The 24,218-nt window shown below is 49.1% G+C and overlaps 1 protein-coding gene across 1 annotated transcript in view; it reads left to right on the top strand.

The window, feature by feature from the left end:
- Nucleotides 1-24,218, top strand: part of NRP2 (neuropilin 2) — a 69,999-nt gene that overhangs the window by 11,837 nt on the left and 33,944 nt on the right. Inside the window, exons 3-10 of the mRNA XM_031554284.1 lie at nucleotides 4,142-4,323; nucleotides 8,410-8,640; nucleotides 9,211-9,366; nucleotides 11,142-11,311; nucleotides 12,377-12,532; nucleotides 20,467-20,611; nucleotides 20,882-21,231; nucleotides 22,336-22,480. Coding sequence (XP_031410144.1) covers nucleotides 4,142-4,323; nucleotides 8,410-8,640; nucleotides 9,211-9,366; nucleotides 11,142-11,311; nucleotides 12,377-12,532; nucleotides 20,467-20,611; nucleotides 20,882-21,231; nucleotides 22,336-22,480 — 1,535 coding nt within the window. The remainder of the gene's footprint in view (nucleotides 1-4,141; nucleotides 4,324-8,409; nucleotides 8,641-9,210; nucleotides 9,367-11,141; nucleotides 11,312-12,376; nucleotides 12,533-20,466; nucleotides 20,612-20,881; nucleotides 21,232-22,335; nucleotides 22,481-24,218) is intronic.

Here is a 24,218-nt window from a genome sequence, read left to right as displayed (position 1 = left end):
CTAGGCCTAAGCTTCCTTGGGTGAGCTTTGAAGCAGGGCTCACATGTAGTAGATGCTACGGCTATGAGCAAATAAATGATCTATCATTTGTGTTTCTGTCCACATTAAAGTAACGTCCATGAAGTGTGTTTCGGTGAGGAAAGACCTGGCATTTCTAAGGAGCTGGGACTCGGGGGCAGTAGGTTTGTTTATTATGTGTGGAACAATATGAGTTTCAGAACAGCTTTTTGCTGTCTGTGCCTGGGGGAAAGAGCGCCCATTGGCACGGCACAGCTCCCTGGTGCTGCTCCCAGGCAGGGTGCAGTGCCTGCAGCTCACAGTGCGTGGGTGGGCACCCAGGAGGTCTGGTCTGGCCTCAGGCAAGGGAGCACAACTGGCTGGCCAAGAGCCCATGAGCCATTCTGCAGCAGAATGGGGCTGAAAAGGTGGAGTCTCCTCACCACTGCAACTGGGGCTTGTTGTTGGCCTTTTTCAGGGACCAGCAGCAAAGTGACTTATTGAAAATAGATAGAAGAGGCTAGGAACCAGTGAGGGCTGACTGAGGGAAGAAGCAGGCAAGCATGAACAATACAGACATTAGAAGTGCTTTATAATTAGTTTATAAAAGCTCTCTTAACATCCGCAAAGCACTTTCTACTAAAAATCTTTAATAAAAACACAGCAATATTTGTAAGCATCTTACATTTTCCATTTAATTCTGTTAAACAGCTACAAGAAGAGCATCTAAGCACTGCACTTCCCTCCCTTCTCAGCCCCCCATTGTCTGGGTAGTTAAAAGCACTTCAGCTTTACCTCCCTCTCTTAAAACTCCCTACCAGAAAGTCTTGTTTCAAACCAGCTGGCTGGCCCTCCCACTCCAGCAGCAGCTGAGAATATCCCGCTCCTGGAGGAGCAGCCAAGAGTGGCCACCTTCCCTGAAAGGAGACCTGCTTATTCCATTGACTGCAGATGTGAGTTACGGATGCTGCGCCCTCCCTTCACGTAACTGTGGTTGGCTCATTGGAGCAATGCCTGGATGGGAAGAATCATAGAATCATCAAGGTTGGAAAGAAAGAAGTGAGAAGAAGTGGCCGTGAAATGTGGCCTTGGAAATAGCAGCCTGCCCAGTGGAGGTAATGCTAGAGAGGTCAGCCTACAGGAGTGATGATCAGCATGCTGACTGAAGTAGTGGATTTGGTTATGCAAGTGAAATGCAAATTGCTGGGTGCTGGTCAGGGTGGTGTGGATGCTATCACTGCATAACTGTCCCACCCAGCTGTGCACTAGTTTGTAATTATCTGGAAATGAAATGGTTAGACTAAAAAACGTCCTCTGCATTGCACTTTCTTCCTTCCATTTTTTCTTCTTGTTTTTCACATAGAAAGAACAAAGTCTGGAAACAATGCTTAAGCTTAACAGAAGCAAAGGTCTGGCCAGTGACCCAACATGAGGAGAATGGGGTTTATCAGTTTGTTTGATTGTGGGCCAAGGCATGGACAAGACCAAAGCGCATGATGCCAGAGGAGTCTGTGGTGGGATTAGCCAGTATTCTTGCTGAAATTTTAAACTCTTGTTTTGGACCAGGAGTCTTTGGTGTTTCATTTTTAAAGCCTGAAGCTTAATTGCTGTGCTGGAGAGGAAGGAGGTGCTCCCCCTCATCTGGGCAGGAGCTATCTCCTGACCGTAATACGCTCCCAATTCGTGCTCTGTTTACATGACCTGAAGAAAGGGAGTTTTGCCTCATGAGGAGCAAGGGGGCTTGAGCCAAGATTTTTTAGCTAGGAACAAAAACTCATGTGTGTTTATATTCATTTTATATTTGGCAAAAAAGGATTCTCTGACCTTCTCCTAGGGGCTTTTTTAGCTGTTTGTAACATTTGATTTATTAAGGATTAGCAGCAGTAAGAGAAAGCTGGGTTAGATGCTCGGGTGAAGCCAAACAGGGTTTAATTCAGAGAGAGGCAAATATTTCCTGATGGTTTACTTACTAGATTCATTCTTTTAATTTTCCATTTGCAGATTGTCCAAGAGCAGATTGCAATATTCCCAAATTGTATGTATTATTGGAAGCCATTCACCCATTCAATAAGCAAATACTTCTTGGTCCAGAATTTGCTTCTGAAATTGCCAGGGCTCCTAGAGCATTGGGTGGTTGAGAAGCCATGTGGAGAGCAGTGGGCTGCTGGGTGTGCTGGCTGCAGCAAGAGCTGGAGCGCTGCATTCCAGCAGCTGAGGCTGTGTCCGGAATTGGCCAATCATAACCCCATGAGGACACAAGATGTGTTTCCTTGGGATGCAGCTAACCTGAGCCTGTGCCATGCAAATGGCAGCTTTTCCAACCCAGTATATTAACTGTATTTTGCCAACACTCGTATTTTCAACAAATTAATTTTTGTTGCATGTTCATTATTTCAGTAGTTGCCGGCAGTCCTGCAGCACAAACATGTACTTCAGATGTGGAGGGGCTGCACACAAAGTCGAGATCAAGGAGTTATTATGAGAACAAAATGTCCCTGCTGTTTGCTCAGCACTACTTTAAACAAATAGACAAACAAGGAGGAAAAAATTCTACTTAAAAGAAGCACTAACACTGTCCTCTGTGTTCTTCCTCCCAGGGGAGAGGATGGGAGCAAACCAGACGAGAGGGACATGAGTGGGGTCGCGGAAGGTGCTGCTGGGTGGTGTTAGGGCAGTAAGGGGTCATGAGGTGACGGGGAGCTGCTCAGGGACTGGGGGGAGCCGATCTTCACTTACATCCCTGCATTTCCATCCACCAGCTAAGCCAAGTGCTCTTCCTGTGCCAGTGCTTCGTTTCAGGACTGCTTAGGTTTCATCTTGGCCAAGGCTGTGGCATTTGTAACGGAGTTAAAGGCTGGGTGATTAGAGCTAACTCAGTGCTGGGTCCAGCCCTGACAGGATTTTATCTGCAGGCGTTTTGCTTCTGGCTCTTGGCCTGATTTAGTCCCAGAAAGGAGTGAAACCAAAGCTGCTCAGGCAATCTTTCTTTGTGGAGGAACACACTGCGTCTCTCTAAGTTTGTTTTCAGGCTGTTGCCCGCCAATGTGAGCTTTGCAGAGCAGGAGTGAGTCACATGAGGATCACTGCGTCCAGCAAGCTACTTCTCCTTTCAACTCTTGATTCCCAAACACGAGATCTTGTGACAAAAGGCAGATTTCTGGCAGTGTGGAGCTGCTGCTTCCCTCCCAGCCCCACAAGAAGAGCTGTAGCATTGTTCAAACAGGTTGATAACAAAGCGAATGAGCAGTAGAAGGGAGATGGGCAGTGTCTGTAAATAGCAGCGTGCTGGCCACAGATGAGGAGAGGGGCGGGAGAGCGCGGGTGTTAGGAGACAGCTGAAGAACAAGATGTTCGCATAAAAGCTGTTTGTTTCTTCGTAGTGCACGCAGCCTGATACTACCTTGCCATTAGTCATGGCCCAGACGAAGGAATCTGTGGGAGTTTCCCCTTCAAGCCAGACTTTGCAGGAAGCCTTCGCCTCAGCACCAGAAGGCAGCTCTCCCAAGCCACCATGTTCCTCCCCAAAGCCAGGGGCTGGCTGGGTGGGCTGGCAGAGCAGGTGGGAAGGCAGGCTGTTATAGGGACGCAAAGGCTGGGCAGTGGTGAATGTAGTTGCCCATCTCTTCATGCAGAGCTTTTCATCCATGTGAGTCTATGTTAGCATTTAACAGAATAGAATTGGTATTACCATCCAAGATCTGAATAAATATAGCAGCCATGCTTGTTAAAGGACCGATGCTGTGTCAAGAATGTACACAGTGTTTAGAATGATGGCGCATACAGAGGGAAGGGAAGGAGAGCAGACCAGGAGTATTGGAACTGAGCTTCTCCCTTGCCAAAGGAGTTTTGTAAAAATACAGGCAAATTGTGTCCAGAATTTTGCAAGTTGTATGTGAAGTTGAAGTGGATGTGGGTACAATAAAATAATAATTATGTGAGGTCACAGTAGAGAAAGGGGCAGACAGATAAGAGGAAAAAATCTGTGTGTGTGTGTGTGTATAGATGTGAATGACTGAGTCCCAGGAACCCGACTGGAAGGTAGTTGTGTGAAATACGCAGGTGAGTAAGTGCTTAGTGTCTGTCCCCAGCGTGCTGAAGAACCCCTCAGACAGATGGTTTTCATGCCATCTCCCCTGCCTCACAGGTACGACTTCATTGAGATCCGAGATGGGGACAACGAAGCAGCCGACCTGCTGGGCAAGCACTGTGGGAACATTGCACCTCCTACCATCATCTCGTCAGGCTCCTCTCTCTACATCAAGTTCACCTCGGACTATGCACGGCAAGGGGCCGGCTTCTCCCTGCGCTATGAGATCTACAAGACAGGTCAGTGGCTGAGTCAGTGCCTGTCTGCCGGGCCATGTGCCATGATGATCTCCACAAGGAGATGTTGTTGGCCACCTTTGCTATATGGTGTTAGCTCTTTTTTTTAGTTTATTGTTGTTTTTTTTTTTATATTTAAGCTAGTCATCATCTCACTTCCAGTAAGGTAAAGATACCAGAGTGGGAAATGATAGTACATTTTTGGATCATAGTGTGGCATCAAAAGCAGAATTCCTTATACACTCCCTTGAATTCAAGGACTCAGAAATGCTTATCTTTCTTCATGGCATGTGTGGAGCTTGTTAGGGCTAAGTGGGGATTGTCTTTGGGTTAGGAGTGTGTGGAGCTCCCCTCCTGTGGAGTTGCGATTGAGGAATGATCAATGACACTATGTTTTCTTCTCCTGGAAGCTAGGTTTGTAACTGGGAAGCTCTGGTTTTCAAGGGACTGCTGTCAGCAGAGCTGTCAAGGGTAGAGACGGTGCCTTTCCAGGCGAATATGAGAGGAACTATTCATAATTCTGTTTAATACCAAACTATTATTGAGGAAAGTAAAAGCTGCTCAAAGGCCTTTTAATAGCGTTTCTGTCTAAATATTTGTCTGGATTGTGTGTCTGGGAAGAAGGCGTGAGAGCATAAAACCCACTCAGTGTGTTGTGCGTGTGGGTGAGTGAAGTGTGCCTGCTTGCCGAGGGAGCAGGAGCATGTTCTGCATGGAGAGCAGTGCCCACCCTGTGCCCACATTCCTGTGGTGGTGCGTTGGAAGAAACACATACACAGCTCTCATGTCATCACATCCAGCAAGAAAAACTTGCCCGTGCCTGGTAAAGAATCAGAATCAACACAAGACTGACTCCCCTTTGCAGAGGCTGGTGACTGATCTGTCTCTGCAAAGAAGAGGCAAGAGCACAGGCACCAGTGCCCAGGGACCACATGGCAGGCAGGTTCACAGGCACCCCCGTCTGCTCACAGGTGGAGGTGAATGTCGAGACTTTGCTGCTAGGAGTCAGGGATGGGACTCCTCAATTTTACTGTGGAATGAATGGTGAGGACAGGGAGTGTCTAGAGGTTCTCATGAATGAGGAAAGTGCTTTTGCTGATGATTGCCTGGGCTGCAGAGTCAGCCATCAATCTGGTCTGGTGCAGCCACTTCAGACTGCTGCTGTTTATTAATGGTGAAGACTTAATTGATTCAGCTGGCTCTTGGGATTTGTTGAGGCCAGTTGCTAGCACGAAGATTGCAGAGTGCCTGTGTTCAGGTGGGAAGACTGGTGACCCTGCTCAGCATCCCTTGCCACTCCTTCCTGGTGCCATTCCAGCACACTTATACTCTGAGCCCAAGAGACTGGGTATGGAGTTTGCTCCTGCCTTGGAGCAAAAGTGGTGTGAAGTGGTCCAACTGACACATGGCAGAGGTGGCCAGTGGGAAGGAATGGGGCAGCAAGCAGGAACTGACTGCCAGTGCTGGGAGCCAGGAAGGGGACAAATTCATGGAAAAAGCGATCTTGTTGCTTCTGGGAGGGAGAGAGATGGTGTTGGCTGGAGGCTGGATATGAGCTTGCATCCCTCGATGCAGATTCCTCAGAGCTGTCAGGCTTGAAGTTGTGCTGGCACTCCTCTAGCCACCACTCTCCTGCTGCAGGCAGCTGCCCTCTCCAGAGAGAGAAACACTTTCTTCCTGCAACAGCCCATGAAATTTAGCTTGGCAAGGCATATTTCAACATAGGGGACTGGGAGCACCACACTGCCATCCTTGCCCGGCCCTGTCCCTGTCAGGGATCCCTGGAGAAGTGTGCTGCAGGCACTGCATGGAAGCAAACCTTACCTTTTATTTTCATACACCTTCAGTCTGAGCTGCCAGGGGAGCTTGCAAGGATGTCACCAGCTTTAAAGGTCACTGGATTGTCATTGTCCACATCAGTAAAGGCAGCACTGCTGCAGTTTCTTTCTTCCTTAAAGGTGACCTAAAAAAACAACTCCTTTCAACCAAGCATTTATTTCCACACCTTGTGCTGAATTTTCCTTATCACCATCTGAGAGGGGCAATCTGCATACAAACAACTGCATACCAGTCTCTGAGTCCCCTGTTGGGATTCAGTCAGCGGTCTGTGGGCTGACAAAAGAACCCAGCCTCCCTGCTGCTCACTTTGTGAGTCAGCTTGGCAGGGCTGGCCTGAGCCCTCCTCGCTGGGCATCAAAGTGTGCTCTCAGGCTGGTCCATGCTGCTGAAGCCAGCAGGGCTCCTGTTTATTATCTGCAGCATCCTTATGAAAAGCCGATCATTGTTTGCTGGTATCAGCCAAGCTGTAGACAAAGATGCCAAATCCGATAAGAGCTCCACATGAGGAAACTTGTTGTCGAATACAATGACATAGTTATGTCTCTCTCCTGTCTCGAGAGGACAGTTTCTTACTCCTAACTCTGGGTTTTGTCTTTGATTTTCTCCCTAGCTTGGAGCTTGCGTTATTTTGTTTTTTTATTTGTCTTTTCAGCTGTTCGGAATGAAGTACACCCTTATCCCTGTTCATGGCATTATGCTGTGATTTGTGTTTGGCCTTATTTTTTGCTTCTGCATTTTACCCCATAGGTTCACACCAGAAAAGCTGGATGCTTCATTAGGTAGTCAATTAAGAGACTCTCCTGAGTAGCTCTCCAGCTAGGCGCTGCATAATGCGGTGCCGGGATCCTGCCATCACTGCGGGCTGCTGGCCTGACTCCTGGAGGTTAATGCTGAATTGAATAACAAGTCTCCCATTAGTCCCAGGAAGGCTCGTGCTGCCTGGAAGAGACGGAGCAGAAGGGTCTGTAGAGGAGAAGGCGGGTGTCCCTGCAAAACCAAAGCTAAAACCTTTGTTAACACCGGGTTGCAGCAGTGGCTGCAAAGCTCCGTAATATCTTCTTTCCCCTCCAATAGCTCCAGGCTGCAGATTTCTGTTGGCCATTGTCCCGCCTCCACAGAGCAGTGGTTTCAAAGTCACCGTGGTATGAATACGTCACAAATTCCCCTTTGGCTGGCCACCCCGAGGCACCTTGGCTCTCTGAGAGGGGGCACCGAGCTGCGGCGGGGGCCAGTGCAGAGGTCAGCAATAAATAAGAGGCAACATTGTCTGTCTGACTTGCAATGCAAAGGTCTTCCTTAAGGATAGAAATAACTTGCATTTCTGTTGCGGATGGCCGAATCTGTGAGAAAGGGGCTCTGTTCCCCCTCTTGGCAGAGCCCCCTGCTACAGCCCCATCTCCCCCGCCCTTGCCGTAGCCATCGAGTACAGCCGTGTGCTGGTGCTGCCCCATCCCTCACAGAGCTGCAGGGGCACAGCAGGCTAACTGCTCGCCTCCCCAGGGTTGCCAAGGTTCCCAGCTGACAGTGGAAACATTGGCACCCGCTGGCCCCTCTGGGTCTTTTCGCTGTCTAAATATTTGCACTTCTTGATTTTCTTGAGGAAACTGAGGCATAGATGTTGAGAGAGGTTGCAGGAGACCGGTCCCCTGGGGAGAGCTTTCTTGAAACAGATGAAGTCCTCATTACTCTTCTTTTGTTCCTTCCCAGGACAGCTCCCTCACTGAGCAGGGGCTCCTCCATCACGCCTGGACAGTGGTGGCCTGTTGCCAGCATGGCTGGGTCGATGATGATGGCAGGTAGCAGGTCACTCTTTCAGGAGCCAGTAGGGGAAGCCCACCCCAGCTTGACATGGCCTCCATTCCCCTCCAGAGCTACCACCTTGGTGTGGGGGACGCAGCAGGGACTGATTTGCCGGTTTACAGCCCTGGCTTTGAGTGGCTTTGGATGGAATCACCTTCCTAGTCCTGCTTTTGGAGTAACTAGCAAGAGGCACATGGGTTATGTATCTAAAGCTATCTGAGGGATTTAGATACACTGTCCTCTCCATCGAGTGCACAAACCTTGTCTCTCCAGCCACGGAAAGCTTTGAAAATCACTCTCCATCCTTGCGGGCAAAGTCACACAGCTCTTGGGCCACAGAGAATTTCCAGAATACACAGCCCCTCTGAGCTCAAAATGGGGTTTCCACAGTCTGTCAAGCTGCTGGCATTAAGCTGTGTCATTAAGACAGGGTTTTCCTTGCTGTTACAGGCTCTGAGGACTGTTCCAGAAATTTCACTGCCTCGAATGGCACTATTGAGTCTCCGGGTTTCCCTGACAAATATCCACACAACCTGGACTGCGTCTTCACCATCATAGCCAAGCCAAAGACAGAAATCCTCCTCCATTTCGTGCTCTTTGACCTCGAGCATGACCCTCTGCAGGCAGGGGAGGGAGACTGCAAGTATGACTGGCTGGACATCTGGGATGGCATCCCTCAAGGTAAGCCATGGGATGCCACTCCTGCCTCCTCAGCACCTCTCCATGTCTCACAGAGCTCTCTGCTCTGTTTCTTAAGATTAAAGGTACCTAACCTTAAAGTTGACTGTAGCATCCAGCCTGGCAGTAGGGCACTCTGTGGCTGGCCATGGGAACAACATGCTTGCAGAAGGCTGCATGCATTAATCCTGAAACTAAAGCTCTGTTGTAACCACTGATCTAAAAAGTCCCATGGGGCACTCCCACATAGCACTGATCCTCACTAAGAGAAGGGCAAAGGGTTCATGCATGCTGAGAGGATCTCCCTACCCTGAACCAACACTGTGTAACAGAGCAAATTGGAGCGTTTCCCAGCAATTGCAGAGCAATATTTGCTGCAGTGGATATTTCTGCGCAGCACACTGCATGGCACTGGGCCAGTGGATATAAAAAAGTAGCCCATTCCCAAAGCCTGCCTTTCTTTCATCCCAATCTCTCCTGCCAAGGCATCCATGCTGAGTGATGCCAACCTGCTGGTGACCCATGAGGCTGGGGAAAAGGCAAGAGTTAACACTGTTGCTTTTTCTTTTGCAGTTGGCCCTTTGATAGGCAGGTACTGTGGCACTAAGATGCCATCGGACATCCGCTCGACCACCGGCGTGCTGTCACTCACCTTCCACACTGACCTGGCTGTGGCTAAAGATGGTTTCTCTGCTCAGTACTACTTGATCCAACAGGAAGTGCCTGAAAGTAAGTTGGAAATGTCCTGAGCATGTCTTGGGCAGTTGTGTTGTCTGTTTCACCTAAGCACGTCCTATGCAAGAGTGAGGCTGGAGGAGTGTGCCTAAAGGGCTCCTTCCCCATTAGCCACAGAGACAGGAATTATACTAAGTTTGCTGTTTCTCAAAGGAATGGGATGTTAGGAAGAGTTACATTCTCTGAATTTTCCTTAAGTTTTCACTTGCTTGCGAAGTCTTCTCCTTATCTTTTGGGATAGAATCCTTTGTGTATATGCTCAGCCCAAACGATTTAGGGTAAGACTTCAGCCCAGTGGGTGCAGAAAATCATTAAAGGATTGGGAAAAATCTCTCCAGCTTTCCAAAAATTCACAGCCCCAAACTACAAATTGAAATTTCATGTCTGTCTAATTAAGAAATGCCTAAAGCGCTAAGAGGTTCAAACCAGAATTTTACATCCTTTATTAAGGGAAATAAATCGAGTTGGTGTAAGGAAGAAAAGTTGGGTGTTCTGAGAGTGAAGAGCATTTTGATTTTTTGTGAAAACACTTGCAGTCTAGAAAAAATTCAATTACTTTTCCCATTATATTTCTGCATCAGAGTTACAGTTCTCAACCTCTGTTAGCAGGAAACCTGTGATACAACAGAAAAAGCCTTCAGGATACCCGTCAATCACAAAGAAAGTGAGGAGGTCTCTGACCCTAGGCTGAGAGCCCATGATGGACAGCAGGGCTGTGCAGGGCTGGAGGAGCTCTGCTGAGGCTGCGAGAGTTAGAGATATGCACAAGCTCTTCACAGCTATATATTTCCACAGTCCGTTGATCTGTTCTTTAATCCACTTTCTATCCCATTCTTTGAAAGGTCTGGGAAATAAAACATTGATGACACACAAGGCTTGAGAAATCAAGCACAAGAACTATTAAAGGGCTAGGCTTGTTTTGATTCACACTGGTGTAAACTGAAACTCTAATAATACCACTGAGATCTTAACTTGGCCCATTATTTCCACCCGGGGTTGACTCGGCTACATTAAAAACACAAACAGTTTGGTCAAGCCCCACAGCAGTGGTGAGCTGTTTTCACTGTTATTGTTTTTACAGGACAACTACCATAAAATATATGAGATGTGCAGTAAGATTGGGCTAATTACGACCTTTAAAAGTCTTAGAAGTGAGGAAACCCAAATAATAGCATGCCAGAGTCTTTCATGTTTATGACTGGTTAATCCCTACAGGCCTGATATTACAAATAACGCAAGTACACATCCACAAACACACCCATACACTCACATGCACACAGAACCTTTAGGCCTGCCTGTGCCAGGCCTTGATGTTGCTGCTGGCAGCACAGCAGTAAGCATCCTCCTGTTTTCCATGCCCACACTCCTTGCCCACACTCCTTGCCTTTCACCTCCAACCTTCAAGAAGATGGGAGACTTCATGGGAAGGAAACTTGGGACATCCTGTCCCAAGGAGACAAGGAAATGGAGGAGGGAAGAGAACAGTGCATTAAAACTGCAGCGGTGGAGAAAAGGAAGAAAAGCAGAAAGACCTGGACAGTGCTAATTGTCAAAAGGCCATTCAGACATAAAGCTGCCCCACCTTTAATTTCACAGTGCCATCTGTGAGCACACACAACACACAACATTGTGCAGATCTGCTCATCTTTCCAGGCAGACAGCTTTGCTCAGGGTTAGATGTGAAAGATAGCTTAGGGCTGCCTTCCACTAGGGAGTGAAATACAGACACTGTAAGCTGATCAGCATCTATGTGTGTGTCCCTGCTGCAGACTTCCAGTGCAATGTGCCACTGGGGATGGAGTCAGGAAGGATCTCCAACATGCAGATCAGTGCCTCCTCCACCTACTCAGATGGGCGATGGACGCCCCAGCAGAGCCGGCTCAACAGCGATGACAACGGCTGGACCCCCAATGTAGACAGCAACAAAGAGTATCTCCAGGTTTGTATGCTTTCCACTCCCCTCGCGTGTTCCCCACTAAATGGAGCATCACGCTGTTAAACTGACCCTTGACCATAAGGCTTGTTGAATTTTTTATTGCCTCTGTGGCTCATGGGGAGCAAGCAGCGGGGGAGCTGCAGTGCCTCCGTAAAATGAGATAGGCTGGCTCTCCCATTAACATGCTTGCATAAGGCTGACTTGACCCATTGTCCCTCTCCCACCCCACTTCTTCCTGCCCAAAGCGTTGATGGACTTTCCAGCATACTGACAGAAATTGAGAGACCTCTGCCACTTACAAGGGCCACTGACTGCCACTGGCCTGAGGACCAACGTCTCCAGGAGGCGTGTGGAAAAACAGCTAGAATAATATTTATCTCATCAGTGATGAAAAGAGTATGAGCAGGCTGCACGTCAGGTAGGGAGCTGTCAGAGCCAAGGCTTTCCCTAGGACCTAGTTAGATCTGCAGTTTCTGTCCACACAGGGTTTCTGGCTGTGTCATATTGCCATGAGACATTGCTTGCTAAAGGGCATTAGGAACGGAAGATGGTGAATGTCATTGCCTCCAGCAGACATCTCATTCTTCATTCATGGCTGTGCTACCAAGCCAGCTCTGCTGACCTTTCTCAACCCATATTGTGAAAAAAAAGAATAAAAAAGAAAACCAGAAACTCTAGCACTTGCTAATTGGACACCCTGCTTTTATTTTACATGGAAGAAGTCAGCCCTTGTCCTGATTTAATGGACCTGAGCCTCCAGTTTCTGTGCAGATCCTCTTGCTTGGTCTGAGGCAGGAAGGTGGCTTTGTCATGGTCACCTGTGGACACACATCAAGTCCAGTTACACTTGTCCCATTGTTCTGTTGCAGGCATCCTTCTGAACTCAGCCTGGGGGAGTTATGCCTGTGGAGATGAGTTCTTACATTCCCATGCGCCTCCCCATGTGGAGGGAGACAGACTGAATTTGCACATTTTAATGTTTTGGGAAAGTAAGCGAGGAACTAACTAGCCAGCCTGGGCTCTCAGCTGCTCACCACTCTGTCTCTTGTCCCTTTTTCCCTTGTAAAGGTGGACCTCCACTTCCTGACTGTGCTCACAGCCATTGCTACACAGGGTGCCATCTCCAGAGAAACCCAGAATGGGTACTATGTCCGTACTTACAAGCTGGAGGTCAGCACCAACGGGGAGGACTGGATGATGTACCGACATGGTAAAAACCATAAGGTAAGGGCCTTTTTGTCTCTTTTATGTGTGCCCTGGTGGTCTTGCAGCCAATGGGAGGGAAGAGAACAAAGTGATTTTACAGACCTGCAGTGTTTAATCTGTGAGCAACCCTTTTTCTGATGAGGGCTAAAAGACTGATGATGCCTTGAGCAGAGCAGAAATAGTCCTTTCTCCACTGCACAGCAATGAGGAAACATGATTCCTTGGAAAACCTGGCTGCTGTTGCATCTTTCGTAGTGGTGAGAGTATGTTCTTCGACTGCAAATGAAGGAGAAAATGCTTTAACAGCCTGTGTTTTGCCATACAAGATTCATTGAGCTTTTATGGCTATAGCCCCGTCTGCATGCTGGGTTAACAATCACAAAACCACATGAAACTGTAGTTCAGGAGTTATTGAAGCCTGGAAATGAAAGGGCGCAAATCCTTAGAGGGGATCGCACCATCCCAGAGAACAAAATGAACAATAAATAATGAGGAGCGATTCAGGCTGCCAGAGCTGTGGGATCTGTACTAGCAGGCACGGTTGGCAATGGTGCATCAAACCCCAGGAGTTGTTGCATGCTCTCAACGTGTTCTTGGGAGACACATGCAGATGGGAGCGAGGTGGGGAATAAATACAGGCTCCTGGCCCTTCCAGGGCCTGCGGATGGTGCTGCATGGCAAGGTGGTTCTGAGGCAGATGGAGCAGGAGCTGACAATGTGGTTTTGTATGGGGAGAGCCGGCCGGGCTTAGGACAGCTGTGGTGCTGGCTGCTCCTGCTCTGTCACTTGCCTTGGTTATCTGGTTTTCCCCTGGTTAAAGGCATCTTGGAAAAGCCGTCCCCTGCTTTTCTTTGGACCCTACTGGTGCTGCTGCTGCAGCTCAGGTCCTCCCTATTTCCGTGCCGTGATCTGAGTGAAATGGGGCCTGCCTGCCTTCCCCCACATGCATGTCCTAGCAGTTTCTGCTTCCTCAGCATTTCTGTTAAATTAGCTGTCCCCTCCCTTTATTGGCACAGGCACTGTTGGCATGAACTGCAGTAGCCCGCCTTGTCCAGGATTCCTTCAGACATTTCCTTCCCTTCCGGGCCGTGTGATTTTCCCTTCCCCACAAGCGGTTCAAATTCACTCTTCATCTCATAGCGAGTCCGCAACGTGAGAGGCCCCTAGCAAAGCCTCATACCTGCAATATTTGGAGCCTTTCAGCTCCTCATGTGCCAGGGAGCTGATGTTCGTGCTATTTTAGAGGTAGGGAGATGGGGACACGGGGCAGCACAGCCCCTTCTGAGCTCCCAGCTCAGACTGCCTCTGTCAGGTCATGGAACACCAGCTGCCCTGCAGGCCCTGGGCTGCAGCTGATGGCAGAGCTCTCACTGTGCTGTACAGACTGCCCTCCCCAGGGCCACTTGGTGCAGCGGTGCTTTCTGTGAGCCAGGGGCTTATCTCCCTGCTCTGGGCAGGCCACAGACACTGGCAATTCTGAGGTCTTGCTGGGACCATTTCTGCAGGCTGATTTCTCATCCTTGCCATCCCAGATCCCTCATCCTCAGCCGGGTGGAGCAGGACTGGTTTCAGCCCCACTGGGCTGGCCTATGTCAGCCTGGCTGGTGCCAGCCCAGAGCATCCCCATAGCCATGTGCATTGCCACCATGTTGGCACTTGGCCCACAAGCCCTATCAGCTCTTTCCTGCCCTACTTTCTCTCTTCATTAAAAAAAAAAAAGAAAAAGAGGAAAAGTTAAACCTTTCCTTTTTTACTCCTTTATTCCAGTCTCACCACTTTCCCACGTTCTGGCCTCAATGTAGCAGGCACCTCCCTAGGCTGGAAGACAAGTAATTGCTTTTGGTAGCTCGCCTACCCCTTGCATCAGAGCGTCTTGCTCTCCCTCCCTCTGTCCTCAAGAGCAACCCTGGCAGCTGAGCCATGGCGGGCCAGGGGCAACTCCTCACTCACAGCCTGGCTGGGGGGCTCTGGCCCCATGCTAATCTCAGCTGTTCCGGTGCTAGGGAAGCTTTCAGTCTCTGTGCTCCGCTTGCAGGTATCACCCTGTGTCAATACAGTGCTCTGCTCACTGCGGGCTGCAACGGTGGAGCGCGAGCCATGCCAAAGAGATTTGTCAAGTCTGCCGCAGCTTGATTTGGTGCCATGAGGAGCAAGGAGGGGAGGGGCAGACAGACGGGGACTCTATTCCTCTCTATGCATGCATACACACACACAGATAGATATATATATACACACGTGTATAGATAAGTATATATATGTATATGCAGATGCACGCACACACATATGGGGTATATCAAACACTGCTCTGAATTTCTGTTCCCTGTGTGGGCCAAAAGCAATGCATTGCTGTACTGTGGGCAGGTCAGCTGACATTTACATCTTTATCAGGGAGCTAATGCAGGAGAAAGCCGGCAAGCACAAGAGGGGTGGAAGGAGGAGGAGGATTCTCTCTGCAGAGGACAGGGAGCTCTGACCTCCTCCCTTTCGTTCCCTCTTCCCCTCCTGGCAGTGTCTGGGAGGAAAGCAAGGCTGGGCTGTGGCCCTGTGGAATATGATGGCTCACCTTTGAGTTCACAACCGCTGGCAGTCGTGGCAAGGGAAACAGGAGAGGCAGGATGAAGCGGCGGAAAACGAGATTAATATACAGTCCGAGCAGAGGGGCTGGCTGGGCTGTTTCCTTGCAGAGCACCGAGTGCTGGGAGGCGGTGAAGCTGTAGCCAGCAAGAGGGGAGCACCAAGTCTTCCTGGCACCCCATATTCAGGCCAGGCTTCCCCACTGCCCCGTAGAGCTGAGCCCAGCAGTTATCCCCCTGTCCAGGCTCTGTCCTTCCAGGGTATGGGACCAAAAGTGCAGAGCTGCCGTCTTATAGGTCCCCTGAGAGAGGAGATGGGCAGGAAAGCAGCCACCACGTACTGCTGTCACACTTTCCCCTTACTCCCTTCCAGAGCATCCCCATGGGACAAGCCTAAACAACTATGACTCCAGAAAAGCCACACTGACTTTTTTCTTCTTTGTGCTTCCTGCAATGAGTTGCTTAGCCTGAAAACCCAGTTCTCTTTGTGCCACCACCCGCAGTGCTCCTGCTTGTCACCTCTCTCTGGGTGTCTGGGCACAGACATGAAGGGGGAACCAGGCACCCTGTAAATGTGCCCAAGCCTGCAGGGCCAGGGCTGCTGTTTCTGTGTGCAGGCAGTGGTGTCAGCACGGGTCCCTCTCAGTGTCACCCAGCGGTCAGTGGCCCCTGAGGTTATCTTCCAGGCACTGGCTCTGCAGCTTGTGCCAAGATCTTATCTGGCCATTTGCAAATGTCTTTAAAAAACAACACCTTCTTTAACCCAAGAAAGGAAAAGAGTACCTGGCAGGATTTGCCGTTTTGTTTTTGACCATTTTCTTCAGGCAGATGTAGTGGTGAGGATTTTACTGGAGAACAACATGCTCATCCGTTCTGATCCACTTCCTTCGTTGCAGGGTTTCAGGTTCCAGTCTCAGTGTGGTCTGAGCTTTCTCGCATTTGTAATTGCAGATTTCAGCTCTCAGGGATCGTGTAGTGGGGGGCCAAGATAGGTGCTATCACTGCCTCCATTTGCCTGTGTGTGAATGGGAAGAAGGCAACTGAAGCATTTGCTTTGAGACTTTAAGTCAATGGATGAGGAGTGGCAGAAAGATCCAGCTGATGTGCATTTTCAATTTCCTACTTGTTTTGACAGCTTTATGCTTGTTATCAGTGAACCTTCTTGGGTGGTATTTCAGATGAGGCAGGAAGGCAGGTTAAATCACTGTGTACAAATTCAGCAGTATCTCAGCTGCGCATGGAGCTGGGGACATTAGAGGTGTTCGGTGCTGGTAGAGGATGCTGAGGATAAATCTTTGGAGACCCTCATGCCTTCCCTTAGGAGCAGTCCTTCTCCCTTTTAGTTCATAATGAGGTCTCCTATGTTTATTCACCTGAGGAGGAAGAGAAAAGCTTTCAGGCCCATGGCTTCTTTTTTGTGGAAATCTCAAGAAAAGCTCTCATGATCAGCCAGAAAGCCACATGTGCTTCTGCACAGAGACATCGTGGTGCAGAGAGTTTGCCCAGAAGCATCCCCAGATCCCAGCCTGCTTTTGCTGCTTTCAAGCAGTACAAAGCTGCCAGGCTTTGGGAAAAGCAGCCCTGTGCATTCACCCTTGATGCAGTACCAGGGGAGAATTACGGCCCTGGTTTTCCCAGCCAGGCTGCAGCTTTGTGTTCTTGGGCCTGCTATCTCCTTTGCAGGCTAGCAGAGTACCACTCCTCCCATCTCTGGTGGCTTTCAGATTTGAGTGCAGCCTCTCAGAGGCACCATGCTGGCAAGCCCTGCATGCTGTGCCTGGCCCAGGCGGCTGCGCTTCGTTCAGTGTTGCCAAGTATCATTTTTCTTCTAACTCCTTGTTCCTGGATTTAATAAATCCCGGACTATCCACCCTCCTCTTGAGCCAGAATCCTCCCACCATCAAACATACCCCGTTTTGTGCCTTCCCTATCTGACAAAAAAATAATCTCTCCTACTTTTCTCCTTCATGCTTCTCTGTCTAAATCCTGAAGGCCTAATCCTGTTAGCATGCTCTTTTCCAAGGCTCTGTCTCCATGGGAGTAACATAATCCTGCCGTAAATCTAGTGGGTCCAAGAAGACACGTACAAACAGACGAAGGCAGGGCTGCTGCCATCCTTGGCCTTCTTGTCTGCCTCCCCCTCCCCTTTTTCTTTCGCTCCCCGAGAAATCTCACAGTGGCCAAGCAGCACTGTAAATACAGCAAAGAGAGGGCACCTCCTTCCCGCTGCCTGCTCTGCTGCCTCTGCCTGCATGGGCCTATTTGTCTCCCATTTGTCCTTCACTCCAAGCCCCAGCACTGGCAGTGCCTGTGCCCACTGGTACTAACGCAGCCCAGCAATGCTCCCATCACTCTGGGACAGTTACAGAACATCAGGAACACAACACATAAGTGCTCCTGGGAGATGTGTGTGCATGGTGAGAAACATGGTAAGAGCCCTCCTCCAGCCTCTGCAGATTCTCCTGCCTCTTGCTTTCTGCAGCAAATTAATTAAGCAGGTTGCTGCTCATTGATTATCAATTTAATTTTACATGTAGACCTGCTGGCTGGACTAAAACGTAAACATAAAGTATGTGGGGAGGAGACTGGTGGCTTTCTGATGCAGCGGTGAAAATGAGTTCCCTTGACTGCTTCTTGGAAGGTGCTTTTAATTTGTTAATGGTTTTCCCATTTGTCTTCTGGCTCTGTCACCGTCAGCGAATGCGTGCGCCTGCGTGTGCGCGCTCTGCTGAATGTGCGTGCCCATTTCCCTAGATTGCAGCCAGGTTTTTTTTCTGCTGGTGTAAATTACTGTGACTTCTTATCCTTCGATGGCAGTATGTTGATTTACACCATCCGAAGACTTGGCTCCAACTATGTGCTGAGTGGGAAGGAAAGCAGCTAGGAGGGGAAGAATAGCAACGTTCTATTTTGGTAAGGGGGAAGAAATCTTTTCTTTCTTGGCGCTCCGAATTTCACACATTTTCCTTCTAGTTCTTCCCATGCCGCGAGTGCTAATTTGAGGCAGAATGAGGAGCCTGCTCAAGTTAGTGGGGCTCTCCACAGATCTCTCAGCACAGGGAACAGCAAATCCACAGGCTGAGGACCAGGCCCTGGTCAGTGATGCAGCGAGCTGCGTGTGCGCGGTATGTCCCCAGTGGGAAAGAGGTGTAAGGCCAGGCATGCAAGAGTGCTCTAGCTGTACTGAGCACCTGTCCTCCAAGAACTGGGCTTCTCTCTGCTGTGCTGAACTGGGTACAAAGCTGCGACTTGCTACCATCAGCTTTTCAGAAACAAGGTATGGCTAGGGCTGGAGATGGGAGTTGGATGGCACCTCTGCCCTGGTGAACATGGCATCATGGCCCCAGTTTGAATTTATGTCACTTAAAGAATGCGATCCAGTTGGAGGAAATCACTGAGCCCCAGATCTAAAGCAGAGCTGAGGTTGCTCTCCTGGAAGCAGGTGGTTGGGACTGAGGTCACATAAGAGATGCTTTCGGCAATGTGTGTGGTAGTGATAAAGTTTTCTGGGCTCGGTCCCGCTTCTGCTTCCTGTCAAGCTTGACTTTGCAGAAATCAGCAACAAATTACATTGGTGTAAATTTGGATTCTGGCCCCTGATGCTTATATGTGTGAATTGAGCTAAAAAAGAACAAAGCTGCAAATATGTTAAACCAAAAAGAGCAGCAAACCTCATCAGCAACTGCTGAGTATGCTGGTCCATATGCAACCTTTGGCTGCGGAGCCCTCTGACTGCTGGCTGCAGGAAGCCAGGGAGGCTGCCAGGAGCTGCTCCCCCCACTGCCGCAACCACCAGGAGCTGCTCCTGGGACGTGGGGACCTTTGGGCTGGCCTGAGGTGCTCCTCCCGGGCTAAAATTGTGGCCCAGGCTCAGATAAACATTTCCTGTCCTCTGGTGTTAGGTTCAGTGGCAAGGTGTTGTGTGTCAGCCGCTGTGCTAACATGGAGCTGGAGGCTGTGCTGTGGAAATGTGTCCTTTCGGCCTGTGCGTGCGTTGTGTGTCCCCACCCATATACAAGACACTCACACATGCCTGAGGAGCGGTACATAGTAACCACTATTCTGACAGCCCTACTGCTGGAAAAAAGGGTATTTGGTGTCTGCTGAGCAAGGGAAACGATGGGAAGTGGGGGTCAAAAGGGATAAAATAGAATATTAAAAGCACATAAACCATGCTGTGTCGCTGAACGGTAGCAGCATGATGTATATCTCCAGATTAGCATTTCTGCTGAAGTTCACATCAACTCCAAATCCTAATTACTATCCTGACTCACTACCAAAGCCCTCCATGGGCACGCCCTGCCCTGGCAGGAACACTTCCATCCTGGGCAGGACCCTGTGCTGCTGTGCGGCTGCAAGCACCACTGTCGTCCCTGCAAACACCTACTGCCCACCACAGGGTACGACAGCCTTGGAGGAAAGCAGCCTGTGGCCCTGAGCAATAGGACACCTGAAAATGCTTCTTAACTCCTACTGGAGGCAGGAGGCCAGCATACAGCCTCACCCTTGTTCTGTCCTGACTCACAGGAATCTGCACTTGAAGTGTTCGATGGAGCTCAGTGCCAAAGATTATGCTCTCCTGCTTTGCTCTGAGATAAACTTAGCAAAGCTCCTTGCTTAGAATGCCATATGCGGGGTGGGAACCGACGAAAGAGCCCAGCCAACACTGTGTACACAGGTTGCTCCTGGCTGAGACCAGGAGACCTACAGCCCTGTCCTGAAAGCCTATGTGCTATGAGGGAAAGGGAAGTGAGGGCAGCGTCAGTCTGTGAACGTTAGTGCTGTATGCTGGGTTGGAAATGGCCCTCAGATTGGGTATCTTCTCTTTCCCCTCTTTTTTTCCCCTTGTGGCACCACAGCCTGGAACAGCTACCTAGTTCTTGCCCAGCCTGTTAGAGTGATGGGAGGGAGGGATGGATCTAGCATCCATCTGGTAGTTATTGATTATGGCCATCTGGTAAGACAGCAGCTTTTTTGTATCATGTCGGATCATAAACTCTCTCCTAAAGCTGTCTCTGTGAAGGGCTGTGCGTGCACTGGGGAGCAGGAGAGGGGCTGCCTGAGATGGCAGCTCAGTGCCTAGGGCAGGGGCTGCGTCCTCCCTGCTCCTCTGCTGCTTGTGTGCGGCACTTCCCCATGGTGCTTCCCAATGGAGCTCAGTGTGAGGTCCAGTCAGGATGGGCGAGTCCCTCAGCCCACCGCGAGTCCTGCCAGCAGCTCAGCTCTTGCTGTCTGCCTTGGAGCTTGCCCTGGCCAGAGGCCAGCCCTTCCCAGAAAAGCCTCTCCTCATTTTTCACTGCTGAGGTTGTTTGTTTTGACTTTTGACCTGGTTATTTCTTTCTGCCACAGGAGGACATATTTGTATTTTCTGTATTGCAGACGTTTCAGGCCAATGAGGATGCCACAGAGGTGGTTCTCAACAAGATCCACAGCCCAGTGCTCACACGCTTTGTGCGCATCCGTCCCCAGAGTTGGCACAACGGCATTGCCCTGAGGCTGGAGCTGTATGGCTGCCGCATCACCGGTGAGCATTTCCCTGTTCCCACTGGCTCTCCTCTGTTCCTCCAGCACTCTGTCCCAGGCTGTGACAGCTGCTTGGGGCAGCAGTGGTGGCACTGCAGTGGCACAGAGACACCCATCCCTTCAGCTCTGCTTAGAGAAACCAGGGCCCAGCCCCTGGAAGCAAGAGAAAGCACTTGGTGCTGCTTCAGTGCCCAGAGCTTAAACTTGCAGAGGAAACCATGAGTGCCCTCTTCCTCCTTCCTGGCTGCTCACACCCTCTCCTTCCCTGCAGATTCACCCTGCTCCAACTTGCTGGGAATGCTTTCTGGCCTCATCCCTGACTCGCAGATCTCGGCCTCTTCTATCAGAGGCTACGACTGGTCCCCCAGCATGGCCCGATTGGTGAGCAGCCGTTCAGGCTGGTTTCCACGCATCCCCCAAGCCCAGCCTGGGGAGGAGTGGCTGCAGGTGGACCTGGGCGTCCCAAAGAACGTCAAAGGTGTCATTATCCAGGGAGCTCGCGGAGGGGACAGCGTGACCACCACCGAGTCCCGCTCCTTTGTGAAGAAGTTTAAGGTAGCCTACAGCATGAATGGAAAGGACTGGGAATTCATCCAGGACCCCAAAACGATGCAGGCCAAGGTAAGCACTGCTTGGAACAGCTGCAAAAAAGTGATATGCTTCTGGCTATCTTCAGTCTGTCTGATGATGTCTTTGAAAATTAGCTTTTGTTTGTGTACAGTGATTTTGGGAGTTTGAGTTGTCACTATGAAACCTGAGATTGCATCCCCTGGTTCTGCTTTTAAGCTGTACTAGAGAATGTAGGTTCTACCCAGAGATAGTAGCTTCACTTCTCGCTGCAGATCAGGCATGGGAAGTGGACAATATTTTCTGCTCTTTCCAACTTCTGTAGGTCAGAGCCCACAAGATAATATGTCAAATTTTGTTTGACACAAACTATTTGCATATTTTAAGGGGAAAGGTGTTATTGTTCAGGCTTGCAGCTCTGGAACTGGAGAACGAATCAAAAATTCTCTTTGGGAAATCTACTATATTAAGTTCTTTATACCACACCAGCATAAGCCTGAAATCTCCTGTGTTTTTCCTATGTTGCTGGAGCTAGCCATAATCTCTCTGCTTAGTACTGTGGGGGTGGCAGAGGGCTTGAGGAATAAATGAATTCTCTGCTACTGCCAAGAATTTTGTTTTCATGCAAACTCATCTGCTCCTGAAAGTTCAGGTATGTTTTAATTTTTCTGATTATAAAAATGAGTTTTAGAAGGCCTGATGCTATCTATAGCCCGTGTTTATTCTCCACAGACTTCAGCTCATGCACTCATGCTGAAAAACAGCAGTACTTACAACTGTACAGAAAACTGAGTGTTTGCACTATCCTAGAACATGCAGTAGCTTTCTTACTTGCCAAAGGACAAATCTGATTTTATTTATACATGAAGTTAGTGGATGTTCCACACGCTTTTCTGGTGAGGCTTGGATCAGAATCTAGTCCTTGGATATGAAGCAGAGGCCAAGGGAGATCGTGCAAGTTTCTTGGAAACAGCCTATTTGGTCCTCTTGAAATTGAGGAGGAACAGCCCAGTTGCTGCTCAGCTATATTCACTGCCTTGTAGTTGGACACCTAAACTGTTTCAAATCATGGCTGTGTCCTGCCAGACCCAAATATCTAGGCTGGTGGAGAGCAGGTGGGATGTATGTGTCACGAACTTTTCCTCTCTCTCTCTGCAGCTCTTTGAAGGCAACATCCATTATGATATCCCTGAAATCCGAAGATTTGACCCCATTCCTGCCCAGTATGTCCGAGTGCACCCAGAGAGGTGGTCCCCAGCTGGAATAGGAATGCGTCTGGAAGTGCTGGGATGTGACTGGACAGGTAGGACACTTGTGCTTTCACCCACTGATTGTGAGAGGGGCTAAGCCAGCAAGACAAGAGTAAGGTTATTTCTCTTCCGCTGTACCACCTCAGGGTCATGCGGGGGCAGGGAGCCATGAGTGCATGACCCCATCTTTTTTTCTCCATCTTAAAAACAAGTCAAGTCTGGGGCTGGCCTTGAAGTGGGATGTAGGGCAATGTCTGAATGCCAATTCAAGCTTTCCCAAGGAGCCACATGTGGGATTTACCCCTAGCTCTCTTCTACTCCTTTTGAATCTTTTATCTGGATGTTGTGCAGGCTTTTGCACTCCCAGTGTTAGTTAGACAATATGTGCACTTTTCAACTCAAATGAATAAGACAAAAAAGTAGGAAGAGGAGCAGAGGCACAAAAGTGGGGTGCTGGGACTGCTGCAGCTATCTTGAGCTGCCCCAATAAGGCTTTACTATGAAAACAGCTATCACTCTCATCAAACCCCATGTGGAAATCCTACTGCAGAGAAGGCTGAGGATTTAGCTTTACGACATTCCTAAGAAGAGGGAAGTTTGTTCACTTTTGCCCACCTGTTTTTCACAAGTGAAACATCTTGCAGATGCCATTATTTTTAATGCAGAAGTGAAAACTGTCTAACACACTCACTGGGATCAATAGAGGCTGTGCCTCTGACCCCTCTAAGGCTCAGTCATGATTGATTGCTCCATAGTTTCATCCCCGAAAGCCAAAAATGCACCCAGCAGTTCATTGTGTCTGACGCTTTTCAGTGCCAGGGGCTAGTGGTCTTTTCTTTTTCTTTTTTTAATTATTTTAATAATCCGCTTAAATCTAAATCTGGTGTCCAGATGTCAGCGATAAAGAGGTATGATTTCCATTTTATAAACACATCTGTACAAAGCATTTTCTTACAAGAATTCCCATTCTTAGAAGCTTAAAAGACACAGAGCTTTTTTTCCAGCCTTTTGTGTAGTGGTTACTAACCTTTCCTCCTGTGAAGTTCTGTGTGATGCATTACAAATGTTAGCAACAAGTACAGAACACATATACACACGATTAATAATGATAATTTGTCACCTTTGAAATCAACGGCAAATCTTTCCCTGGACTGCAAATACATTGTAGACAATCTAAACTTCAATATTAAACCTTAATTTAAACCTTATGACATCTTTGGGATGACAGGCACGGAGGCTTCTGTGCAAGCAGTGGGAGCTGAGGCTCTGCACAGAAGCGGTTGGGCAGCCCCCACACCACTGCTTCCCGCAGCTCCCAGGCATATTCTGGCTTCCAGATCTCTGGCCCACTGCTGGCACGTGCATCACACCTCAGTACCCTGATGCCATGCCCTCCTCTGACCATGTCCGTATCAGCCCCTCCAGAGCATTCCGTCAGATTAAAAAGCCAAAGAAATGCAACTTCCTCCATTTCTAGTCCTATTTTTAGTCCAAATTTTCTTTTATGACTGTGTCCGTGTTCAATTTCAGTATCAGCAGCAACAGCCGATGTTTTCTCCAGGCAGGGTGCTTTATGGTCATTTCCCAGTGAGGCTGCCTAATCATTTGCACGTTGTAATGTTTAAAACTCAACTGCCAAGTCATAAATATTTTTAGCTTTATTGATCTTCAAGCATTCTGCTTTGTAATCAGAGCCGAGCTTGTAATCTTGTGGATTCACCATGTTACAAAGAGCGTTTAGATCACCAGTGAAACCTGGGGAGCAAAGATAGCCCATGGCTTTATCTGCGT

This window comes from Meleagris gallopavo, chromosome 7 (genome assembly GCF_000146605.3).
Source record: "Meleagris gallopavo isolate NT-WF06-2002-E0010 breed Aviagen turkey brand Nicholas breeding stock chromosome 7, Turkey_5.1, whole genome shotgun sequence".
Taxonomy (NCBI): domain Eukaryota; kingdom Metazoa; phylum Chordata; class Aves; order Galliformes; family Phasianidae; genus Meleagris; species Meleagris gallopavo.
The sequence above is the reverse complement of the archived record's forward strand: the minus strand, read 5'-3'. Positions and strand labels throughout refer to the sequence as shown.